We start from the raw sequence: 11,684 nt of genomic DNA, 5'->3' as shown, positions 1-11,684 counted from the left end.
TTGCTCGTTTCAACTCATATATTCTAGGTGTTATGCCCTGAGTAAATCTTTGTTCCAAATCTTCCCATACCTTTCTTATTGTCTCAATATAGGTCACATGATCTTGAATCTCCTTAACAAGTGCGTTTGTTAACCAAGATATAATAACCACATTTCATTGCATCCAGGATTGAAAATCTGGTGAGTTGGTGTCAGGTTTTTTAATCACTCCATTCATAAAACTAGCTTTATTTTTGGAATGAAGTGCAGTCATAAAATTGCACCTCCAAGTGAAGTAGTTGTCTCTATTTTCACTAAGAAAGTGTGTGACAAAAATTAAGCCTTGATAGTCAGATAGGTGTAGGTAATATGGAGAACCTTCAACAATTTGGTTAGAAGGTATAATTTCGACAGTCATAGTTCAGATTTATAGTTTGTAATCTTACTATGATACCATAAAAATTTACTAAACTAGGCTAATTTTATTGATTATAATATGTTTTTATATATACAAGTATTTTCCCTATAATCTCGTATATGATATGGTACAAAAGGAATAAATCAAATAATAAAGGAAACATAATCAAAGTAGTAAAATAGGCAAAAATAAATATATATAAGATGTTGTGCATATGCCACAGTGATCTTTTTCCATAATCACTTGGTTAAACTTTCTCCATTTGTTCCTTCAATAATATCTTTCACATAATCCTGACCTTCTCTCAAATCAAAACCTTTGATATTTTTCTTTTCTCTGTAATTTTCCTTTCAATTCTCTGTTAGTGAGATTTTGACTCCTCTAACTCTTTTTTATCTTTTTCTTTTTTTGTTCTTTAATCTTTTTTTTTCGTCCCTTTTCAACTCAATTTTCTCAAAGAACCCTTAAAAGAAAAAAACTTCTCCTCCTTTTTTATTTGAAATCTTCATTTCATTCCCTTTGCATTCTTACTAGCCTTCCTATAAGAACTTGCACAAAAACTTTTCTCTCTGTTATAGGTCACTCAATTATTAAAACGAGGTTTTTTGTACTTTTATTCCCTACTTCATCGGTTAATTAACTTCAATGTGCTCGATTATCATCATAGTTTAGTCATTATCATCCTGTAGCTCTCTTCATTTCATACTTTCATCATTTTCTCTTCTCTCTCTCTCTCTCTCTCTCTCTCTCTTATCATTTTTACGATAGTTATCTCTTTTCATTATAGTTGTAAACTAAAGAGAAAAACCTACGATTTTTTAAATGTCACCAAGTTGTAGTTTGAAGTGAGGCAAAGTTAGGTTACACTCATATTTTGGCTTAAATAAACTTTGATTTTGGGTCGAACTACATTATAATCTTAGGACCGAATAGTGTGATGTTAAGGTTCTTGAATTTTATTTTAGTTTGAACTCGACATCCTTAGTAGATTTTTTTTAAAATCAGGGCTCTAATTTAAAATAGAATGTTCCTAGTAACCTTCCTAGTAAAGTACTATTCAATTTCACTAAAAAAATTGGTTGAAAATAATGAGAGAACTTGGCTGAAGAAAGCGTAGAGAGAATGAGAGATGAGAGAACGTTCCATGGTGGAGAGAGAGAGATAGTGAACATAGAGGTTAAATGATGTGAGAGAGAGATAAATGGAGAGTAATAAAGGAGAGAAAGAGAGAGAGAGAGAGAGTAAAAGAAAAGAGAGATGAAGATGGGGAGAGACGAATATATGATTTTAATTTTTCACTTTAATTTTAATTTAAATTTTCTCCATGCCATAAGCTATAAGTAGTTTTTTGTTGTTAAATAAGTTTTAACTTATTTATGAATATTTCAGTTAAAAATAATAGTGTTAGTATTTCTAAAAAAGATTAAAAATTTGACAACTAACTTGCAAGGAAAGAAAAAAACATTTAAAACTGAAATGAAAAACAAATAAAAGTTGAGACTAAATTGATAATTTTATCCTAATAATAAAAATAATATCTCTACAATTATGATAAATTGAATTTTATTTAATTTTCTAATAGTCACTTCACTAAACCTTATTATCGTTATTATTTAATGTTTATTATTATTATTATTATTATTATTATTATTATTATTATTATTATTATTATCATTATTATTGTTTTTTATTTTATTGTTATATCTAAACAAAAATTGCAATATGACGCCATATATGTATATTCTCTCCATTTATTATTTCTTGTAAAGATATAAAATTATGAATAGTACCAAACTCTATTAGTCAATCGCTTTAGTTAGATTGCAACAAATTTAAATGGTTATCATGTTATAAAAACCAATACCCTTATATTCATATTAATTGATATCTTTAAATATTTTATTAATAACTATAAAAATTTAAATTTATACAAAATATTTTGAAAAACCACTAATATCTATGATGCAAACATTAAAAATTACATTTGTCTTATGAATAATTTTAATCCTCAAATATTTGATAAGATCATACGTATTTATATTCGATTATCTTAGATAAAAAAATCAAATCGAATAATAATTATTATTAGTTTATTGACATATTTTAAAAAAATCTTATGTTCAAAAATCACTTAAATTAAACCATCTTTTTGACTAATTAACCATGTGTAAATTATGCATTAATTCAAAAATACATTTTAAAAATAAAATTTTTACTAACACCATATAATAATTTTTTTGATCGACTAGTGCTTGTATGGTGCAGTTGGTATTTGTACTGTAAGGGTTAAAATGCTTCTAATAACTAAATTGTAGTGTCTTTAGTGAAAATAATTATAAAAGTTCTGGCTTTAAAAGTTAAAAAGTTGTTATCTTATCTGGAAATAACTGTAATATAATTTTAAAGAATTTTTCAATGAACATAACTTAAAACCTTAATTAACTAAGATAAATACATAATTATTATATATTATAATATTATATATGTTTTATTCTTTAAAAAAAGGGAATACAGAATGTTGTTTGGATGGTTGGCATGAGAAGGGTCTGTTAATGTGCCTGCGGGCGCAGGGAGATCTGTGAACCAGCGAGGTGGTGAATGCGATCCTCCGTGAGTGGATAAAGTCACGTGACGTGGACCCCACCCGACAAACTCCCAGGGTAAAGCCTCGACACGCGTAGTTGACACGCCTGGACAAGCATCTCTCTCTCTCTCCCTCTCTTTTTATAAAAAAAAAATTTCAGCTTTGTTCGTCGTCCGAAGTCCTGCTTCGATTGAATCAAAACCCACGATGCGAGAAAAGAAGAGAGTTTTTGGAGAGAGACAACAGATGATGCTAATGCCCACCTCCATCTTCCCCTTTCCTAATTGTCCCTTCTCCGATTAACCTAACCGTAATTACCTAAAAAAAGCTTCAAAAATCTTTCCCGATATTCACAAACCCTAGATCTTTGTTCCCATTTTCCTTCAATTTTTCTTCCTTACCCCTCCAATTTTCTTTTCCATTCTTATCTTCACGGATATGGATCGTCGGTGCCCTTGATTTCGTCTACAGTTGTTTCTTCTTTCTCTTGTGTCACGTGATAATTTGATTCTTTTAGGTAGGGGATTGTGAGATTGCGATAGGGTTTCGGTTTCTAATTTGTTGTGTTGATGGAGCCTCGTGTGGGGAACAAGTTTCGGCTCGGTCGGAAGATCGGTAGTGGCTCCTTTGGGGAGATCTATCTTGGTTCGTTCCTGACTTCTTCTTTCTCTTTCTTTTTATATTTTATTATATGTATAGATATAATATTCTTTGATTTGTTTCTTATGTCTTTCAGGGTGTGTTTTATTGGCTTTTCAATTGATGTAATTCTCTTTTTTTTTTCCTTTTCCCTGTGAAATTGTAAATTTGCAGGTACTAATATTCAAACAAATGAAGAGGTCGCCATTAAGCTTGTGAGTGTTCTTGCTGCCGGTTTCGCTTTGGTTTCTTTAATTTTATTGAATTTGCGGCTTCTGGTAGATAATATGGTGTTGGTGAATTAGCGGCTTGGTTCCAACTTATACGTTAATTTCAATTTTTGGAGTTTGGACCCTCTTTTAGGGTCTTGACTTGCTTAACTTTTATGTATTAGTTAAATAGAACTTGATTCCTAGGTTAGTAGATGATGTTGAAATGTAGGTCTTCATAACAAGTAAAAGTACATATAAGCTCTTGTTAATTACGCACATTCCAGAATTAGAACAGGCAAACTTAGAGTTGGGCTCCTTCGGTTTAAAACGCGAAGTGAATGACAATGTGATGGATAACTCGTGGGTAATGTCTTGAAAGCAGTATGCCTGTTTAAATACGAAATGACACTGGAAGAAAATGTGGGTAGTTCAGAGCATTTCATGCTTTACTGATCCTTAACTGACTACCAAAGGTTTATTTAAGCTTGCATTTGTCACTTTTGGCTGCACATTCCTAAGTTTGATGAATGATTGTTTTGACCATTTTACCTGCTTGTTTGAGTCATTTTGCAAATAACAAGTCTCCTGCCAAATTTCTTGATTTGATGTCATTATATCTTTTTTCTTCTAGAGAGTGAAATTTCTGTGCTCCATTTAGGTTGAAATTGTGGCTAGCCCTTTACCGCTACATGTAACGAGGAACTCATCTGTTGCTATCCCTTGATGTAACCAATACTCCATCTCATTTCTCTGGGTTTTCAACTGTGGGAGAACCAATATGACTGCTGTCCCCGAAAAGCAGATTTTATTTTTTAATTTGGAAGTCATAAAGTTTTATTGCAATGACTGGATTTTGGCTGATTGTCATGCGGGCAACTTGTCTTTGTCGATCTTAATAAATTTAAGTGAAATACTATGACATTGGAGTAATTTGACGACCCATGCATTCATTCTTCTGTTTGCTGAAGATGAGGGTATATAGATAAAACATGTACTCTGTTCGTTTATGATTAAATTTGCTAAGCTGATTCTTTAGAAAGAAAGGATTATTAAGTCTTAGAATGAATAAGCTAGAATTTTTATTTTTAGCATAAATTTGAAAATAAATAATTCTTGTTGTCATTTAATCATTTTTGTGAAAAGGATGGACTATGTTTGATGATTAATGATGCTTTTCTTTTTCATAAAATAATGATGCTTTCTTTACAGTCTAATTTTTATTCTAGGATGAAATTCCAATTCTTGTAGACTTTGATATGTTTTTTAAAATGTGCTATCCCTCTGGTTTCCTAATTTATGGGTGATCATCAAATTGAAAGAGAAAATATTTCTGTCAAAACGAGTTGGTGATTGGTTCAAATTGTTAATTGTCCATGATTCATTTTGGTGAATAAGATGTGACATTGTCTCTTATGTTCAGGAAAACGTCAAGACAAAACATCCACAGTTGCTGTATGAATCAAAGTTGTACAGAATTCTGCAGGGAGGAAGTAATTACATTTTTGTTCTCTGAGAGAAAAGTTTTTTTAATAAATTGGAAAATTGGTTAATATGAGTTAATTATATTTTTTTTACTTTTGGAACTACTCTGCTTTTATTTTGTCATTACTGGTGATGATGTTAGAATTTTTACCAGCTGGCATTCCAAATGTGAGATGGTTTGGTGTTGAGGGAGATTACAATGTGTTGGTGATGGATTTGCTTGGACCTAGTCTTGAAGATCTGTTTAACTTCTGCAGTAGAAAACTCTCCTTAAAGTCAGTTCTCATGCTTGCAGATCAAATGGTATGTCACATGGATATTATGCTTTGTAATATTAAGTTGTTTCTTCTGAAATTGGATCAAAACAGTTTCTTCTGAAAATGATTTATTCATTCTATTTTTTGATTTCTTATAAGATCAATCGTGTCGAATTTGTTCATTCGAAATCATTTCTGCATCGAGATATCAAGCCAGATAATTTTCTCATGGGCTTGGGACGGCGAGCAAATCAGGTTTACCATCCTAATTTTAATGAAAAAGATTTTATATCTTTTAATTTTTCATGCAAGAAAGTCATATTATTATGATGTTATTTCCTTCTGTACAGGTGTACATTATTGATTTTGGTTTGGCTAAGAAGTACAGAGATAGTTCAACTCATCAGCATATTCCTTACAGGTAAGAAGAACATGTAATTGGCTGCTAGTAATGTATACATGGGAAATGTAGGTGGTTTGTGAATGTAATGTTCTTGAGTCTTGTGGGAAGTTCTAAGACTTAACTTTTTGTCAATTTGGTTCCGCTGATCTGGTTTGCATCTGTGGGATGTCATTCTGCCTAATTTTCTTGCCTTTCATTGTTCCTTTTTCCTAATCCTTCTAATCTCTGTTGATGTTACTTCTTTGTACTCAATGCTGTTGGAATGCAGTAGCAATTAGGTTTTCAACTCATATTCTTCCATCTAGTGTTTCATTTTTCTACTTATCTATTGGAAAGTATCTTGGTAACAGGCACAGAATTCATTATTATTTTGGATCATGAATATTGCAGAGAAAACAAGAATCTGACTGGAACTGCAAGATATGCCAGCATGAATACTCATCTCGGCATTGGTAAGGCTTTTCCATCCTTCCACACTTCATTTTTGTTTATTCATGTTCTTTTTTGGCACTAGGTTTTATTGTTCCATTTTTGTCTCTTTCTTTTATTCTTTCATGACATTTTGGAATTCATAGAGCAAAGTCGGAGGGATGATTTAGAATCACTTGGTTATGTCCTTATGTACTTCTTGAGAGGAAGGTGATTGTTACTAACTACGCACATTACTGTCTTCCTATCTGTTGAAAATTTGTTAATGATGCCCGATGTCTTCTTTAGTCTTCCTTGGCAGGGACTGAAAGCGGGAACTAAAAAACAAAAGTATGAGAAAATCAGTGAAAAAAAGGTTTCTACTTCAATTGAAGTAAGTTTACAGAGTAATGTGGTTATGAGGAAATTCTTATTATATCCTGCTAAACAAATGTTGACTGGAACTTATTTCTGTTTCTCAGGCCCTATGCCGGGGCTATCCGACAGAATTTGCTTCATACTTCCATTACTGCCGTTCACTTCGATTTGATGACAAGCCTGACTATGCTTATCTGAAAAGACTATTCCGTGACCTTTTCATTCGAGAAGGTTTGAGTTCTACCTTTTTTTTTTCCCCCCCTCAAACGAGGTTTGAGTTTTGTGATAGCTTAAAAAAAGAAATATTAATTTGGTAGTACAGTTTCAAATTTACATTGTAACTGCTTGTTGTTGCTGTAGGCTTTCAGTTTGATTATGTTTTTGACTGGACCATTTTGAAGTATCAGCAATCACAGCTAGCCACACCGCCATCTCGTGCCCTTGTAAGTTGTAAATAGTTTGCTTATATGGTTCATCGATGGCGTTAGATGCATTTCTATAATGCTTCTTTCTCTTAGGGCCCTGGTGTTGGAACTAGTTCTGGAATGTCCCCTGCCATTGCCAATGCTGACAGACAAACAGGTAATTCCTTATGTGGATCTTAAACTGATGTGAAATTATGCGATTAAGGGGTTAAGTATTCAATCTAAGCTTTTAAATAGATGTTCCTTTTTTATTCTTTTAATTTCACCTCAATGCTAATGTCAGTCCTTTTCATGTTTACCTTGTTATATTATCTTTATGTATCTTGCTAGGGATGTTATTATCCTTCTCTTCGTAAATTCTTTTATAACATGCAGAACCTGATTTCTATCATTTACCTCTTGTTGCAGGTGGGGAAGAAGGGCGTCCAGCAGTTTTGTCTTCTGTTGACTCTTCTAGGCGGAGACTATCAGCTCCTATTGTAAATTCGGTCAGTCTCCCGAAGCAGAAACATGCAGTCCCTAATGATGCAGCAATTTCCAGAGACGCAATAGTAAGTGGTTTTAGTGTTTCAAAAAAAAGTGGTTTTAGGTTTCCTAAAGAACATGAAGAAAATCATTTGGCTCTTACTTGGGTTGATCATTGTTTGATGCATGCTTCCAAGGATTGGATGGACTATTCCTTCCCAATCAGATTGACCTTAATCATGGATTGGTCCTCCTCTAATGGTAGTTTGCACCAGGTCATTAAATGGATAATAGTGGTATTTTGCTTACTCAACTTTTTTCACAAAAGATGGAATGGTACATGGCACCGAGAGAGTGTCAGCCAAACAATCTATGAGGTTCCCTAGATACAAAAGCATTTACCTGTCATCGGAGTCTATGGTATTTTGTTTTGCTCCATTATCTGTGGTTCTTCATTATAATCCATTCCCATGGATATTATTGTGCAACTTTATCACCCACTTAGTTGCTTGTCTTGCTTAATTGCTATTTAGCAATTTGATCTCTGACGGTTTCTAAATTTATGCTGCCACTTCTCCATCTAACAAAAATGGATGCGTTTTTCTTAGTAGTTGTATTTTTGTCTTTTTTCTCGGCAGACATTGTTTCCATTTTTTCTTTTACTTTCAACTTTTTTCTCTTTCTTTTATTTCTTCTGTTCTAATTGAATCACCAGTTTATTCCACCCCATTTCTTCATATTGGTTTAATTGACTCATCGATCTTTTCCTTAATGAAATCATTTCAGCTTTTTTTCTAACTCGAATTAAATTATTTTCACTATATATGCCTCGTCAGATGTGTCTTCATTTTTTTGCCGTCGTTTGATTGATCTCTGTAGTTTGTTCTTTAATGAAATTATCAACTTGTCTTTTTTCAGTCAGTATACCTGTTACTTTTTCCTTTCTTCCATTGTCTAATGGCTAGGTAGATATCTTCTAAACCTTTGATAGTAGTCAGAGTCCTATTGGATAGATTTTATTTCCATATATACATGATATGTCTATGTATATATTTCTATGTTAAGAAAGACAATTTTTGACTGATTGAATTAGAGATGCTTATGACTTATGCTATATATGGTACATGCTTATTTCATTGACCTAGGAGCCTATATTACGGAAAGAATAAAGACCAAGGATAATCAATTTCTTTTCTTTTATTATTTTTATTTATTATACTTGTCTTGAAGCAAAATTGTTCAATTCGTACCTAAATAGCTTCTTTAAAAATGGTTGCTGCTTTGTTTTTGGTTTTTTATGTTTTTTTCTCCTCTTATACTCGCTCTTTTGACTTTTTCCTGCCAAATAAGATTGCAATATGTATATATTTTTCCTTTTAATTAAGGGAAGAATTATTGATCTGTCTTCTATTTGTCTTTCTTTTTTCTTTTGTGTTTGTAACCTTAAAAAATAATATCATTTTATGTGAACTCTTTTTTCTCTTTTCTCTTAACAAATTTACCAACTTATTCTTTTTTCCTTGGTCATATTAACTTGCAGATCTAATCTTAATTTTTTGGTGTTAAATTGTCATTTTTGCCCTTGTATAGGCTAAAACCATTTTGCCTTTTTTTCCCCCTTTTTAGTTAATCCTACAGTTGTATTTTTTAAAATGAAATTATCAGTTTTTTTTGCTTTTTTTAACTTTCTCCAGTATAATATTTTGTTTTGTTTTTTAATGTAATTAAATCATGAGCTTTTTTCTCCTTTTAGTTAAGTAAAATGACTGATTTGTCTGTACTTCTCAAATCTTACTTTTCCTTGATTTGTTTTTAAAAATTTGAAACAGTTATCAATATGCCTATGCTTTTTGTTCTTTTGTTGGTTTAGAAAGTAAGATTACTGATTTGTTATTTCCTTCTTGCTAATCGAAGGAAAAGGTTTTGAGTTTGTCATTCTTTTTTCCTGTCAGCTTCTAATACTTCAAAGAATAAAATTTTTTGGTTGATCTTTCAATTTCTCTTTTTCTCTGTAGCAAATTACATATTGTCCTATAGATGTATATACACAAACACATATGCACATGTACATATATATTCCATACCATGTGTATGTAATTGCCAATGGATAATAAATATGTTTTGCCCGTTATTTTTTTTTTGCCCATTAGCAGGGTCACGTCCATTTATTATTATTATTATGTTGTCAATTGCCGAAGTTATGCCACTTTACTTTTTTTGCATACTTTTTTTTTTTTTTTGAAAAAATTTACTTTTTTACATACTATTTGTTTTGGGTAAAACTTGGATCTTTTTAATACTTAATCCTTGTAGTAAAATAAAGTTAATGGTTGGATGATATGATGCTCTGGAAAACGGTTAGGACCAAGTGTCTGTTGTCTTTGCTTGCCGTAGCAGGCTTGTAATAGGGCTTTAATTCCAGCATACGACTCCAGTAACAGACTGCCAACTGAGCTTCACTCTTATCATGGGAACGTCTTTTTGGGTTTGCTTTATCTTTAATGTTGATAAATTAGGCAGCATATCACTCTTATCATGGGAACGTCTCTTCTCTGATTTTTATTATTTAGCAATTCTGTCCACTTTGCAGTCTTTAATATTCAAGCCTGGATTCTTTCTTTGACATGCTAAGTTATATGACTCACAGCTGTCTGGTTCAACATTATTGGGACGTGGTGGATCCTCAAGGCGGGCTGCCATGTCAAGCAGTCGCGATGCATTTGCTGGAAGTGATGAGCCCCAGCAATCTCGGACAACCGATTCAGGCCTTGGAGGAATGCACAGAATTTCTACTGGTGGTGGATCATCAGACCCCAAGCGCTCATCTTCCGCTAGAGCCGCTAATGTAAAGAACTACGAATCTGCTCTCAAGGGCATTGAGGGCCTGCACGTTGATGGTGATGAGAGGGTTCATTATTAGGTTTCTTTCTAATCTCTGGGCCCTGTTGTAAAATCATGAATTGCTGGGTGTGCTATCACAATTGAGTAGAGTAGGGATTGCACTTTGAATATTTGAATTACGGGGCGCCGGATGCATGAACTGATGCATAGACTAATTTGCATAGAAGGCAAAATGAGAATATCCATCCAGAAAATTGATAATATGGAAGACAAGTGAGAAATTTTTAGGCGCTTTTAGTCTTTCCTTATTTTTCTGTGTAAAATTTTCACTTGAGGTTGTTTTTCGTGTAAAATGAATACTTCGATACGGTTGTTGGTAACAACGAATAAATGGTCGTAATTGAATTTGTATCAAATGAGGCTGACGGAGGAGACGGTAGGATGCAATTTTTGGAGATTGAAGGCCGGAGAAGATTGAATTTTGTAGCCCAGTTAAACTCAAAATTTCATTATAGTGATTTTGCTTCCTTATAGAAGAGAAAAAGGAAAGCGTAATGTCTTGGTGAAGGTTCGAAATGAATTTTCCTTTATAATATCACAAGAATATGTTCAGTATTGAACTGAGTTGATGTAAACGGTCAAAACAAAAAAATAATGGCAACGTCCTGATGCCAATTAGGGAACCAACGTTGAAAATAGCAGATAAAAATGGATTTAATTACATTACTGTAGAAATTCACATCCCATACAAATATGCATGTGCTGTATTTTGAGGCTAATAAGGCTATCAGTTATATTTACATTGTTTAAAGAAAACAAAAGTTTTAGAAAACTAGCCTTCAAAAAATCAGAACATACAAAAATCTATTCTTCTCTTTTACTCATCCCGGAAGGGATCTAGACATGGTTCTTCAGGAAGACCATCCAAGTCAGTATAAAGTAAATTTGAATTTAGGGTGAGTGTTAAATACTCAATAAGAAAAATAGTAATAAAATTATATAAATATATTTAAAATATTAATTGATATAAAATTTAAGAAATTATTGATGTTCCAAACACTTTTTAAGTGAATTCATCATATCATAATATTTCTCACAATTCACGCATGCAAAATTGAACACTTCTTTTGAAGTTTTATTACAGTTTATTAATTTAAATTAGGTTACATTGATTACAAATTTATGCACGCAAC

General features: G+C 32.3%; 1 protein-coding gene across 1 annotated transcript; it reads left to right on the top strand.

Annotated features, from left to right (window-relative positions):
* The first annotated feature begins 3,095 nt into the window (after window positions 1-3,095).
* Window positions 3,096-10,907, top strand: LOC110817638 (casein kinase 1-like protein 1). The gene is made up of 14 exons (XM_022046266.2): window positions 3,096-3,626; window positions 3,795-3,835; window positions 5,253-5,322; window positions 5,469-5,617; window positions 5,731-5,826; window positions 5,922-5,992; window positions 6,365-6,426; window positions 6,550-6,613; window positions 6,692-6,776; window positions 6,865-6,991; window positions 7,121-7,203; window positions 7,279-7,342; window positions 7,594-7,736; window positions 10,298-10,907. Exons 1-14 carry the CDS (start codon window positions 3,551-3,553, stop codon window positions 10,568-10,570), a joined length of 1,404 nt encoding a protein of 467 aa, XP_021901958.2. The 5' UTR covers window positions 3,096-3,550; the 3' UTR covers window positions 10,571-10,907.
* Window positions 10,908-11,684: the final 777 nt, after the last annotated feature.

The sequence above is a fragment of the Carica papaya genome, chromosome 7 (assembly GCF_054855325.1).
Source record: "Carica papaya isolate Zhongbai chromosome 7, ASM5485532v1, whole genome shotgun sequence".
In the NCBI taxonomy this organism is placed as follows: Eukaryota; Viridiplantae; Streptophyta; class Magnoliopsida; order Brassicales; family Caricaceae; genus Carica; species Carica papaya.
The sequence above is the reverse complement of the archived record's forward strand: the minus strand, read 5'-3'. Positions and strand labels throughout refer to the sequence as shown.

What these genes read in the sequence shown, in the direction of transcription:
- LOC110817638 (XM_022046266.2), top strand. Translation starts at nt 3,551, where the DNA reads ATGGAGCCTCGTGTGGGGAACAAGTTTCGGCTCGGTCGGAAGATCGGT. An exon ending in CTTTGGGGAGATCTATCTTG is followed by an intron (nt 3,627 to 3,794) that starts GTTCGTTCCTGA and finishes GTAAATTTGCAG; the next exon opens with GTACTAATATTCAAACAAAT. An exon ending in GAATACTCATCTCGGCATTG is followed by an intron (nt 6,427 to 6,549) that starts GTAAGGCTTTTC and finishes TGGAATTCATAG; the next exon opens with AGCAAAGTCGGAGGGATGAT.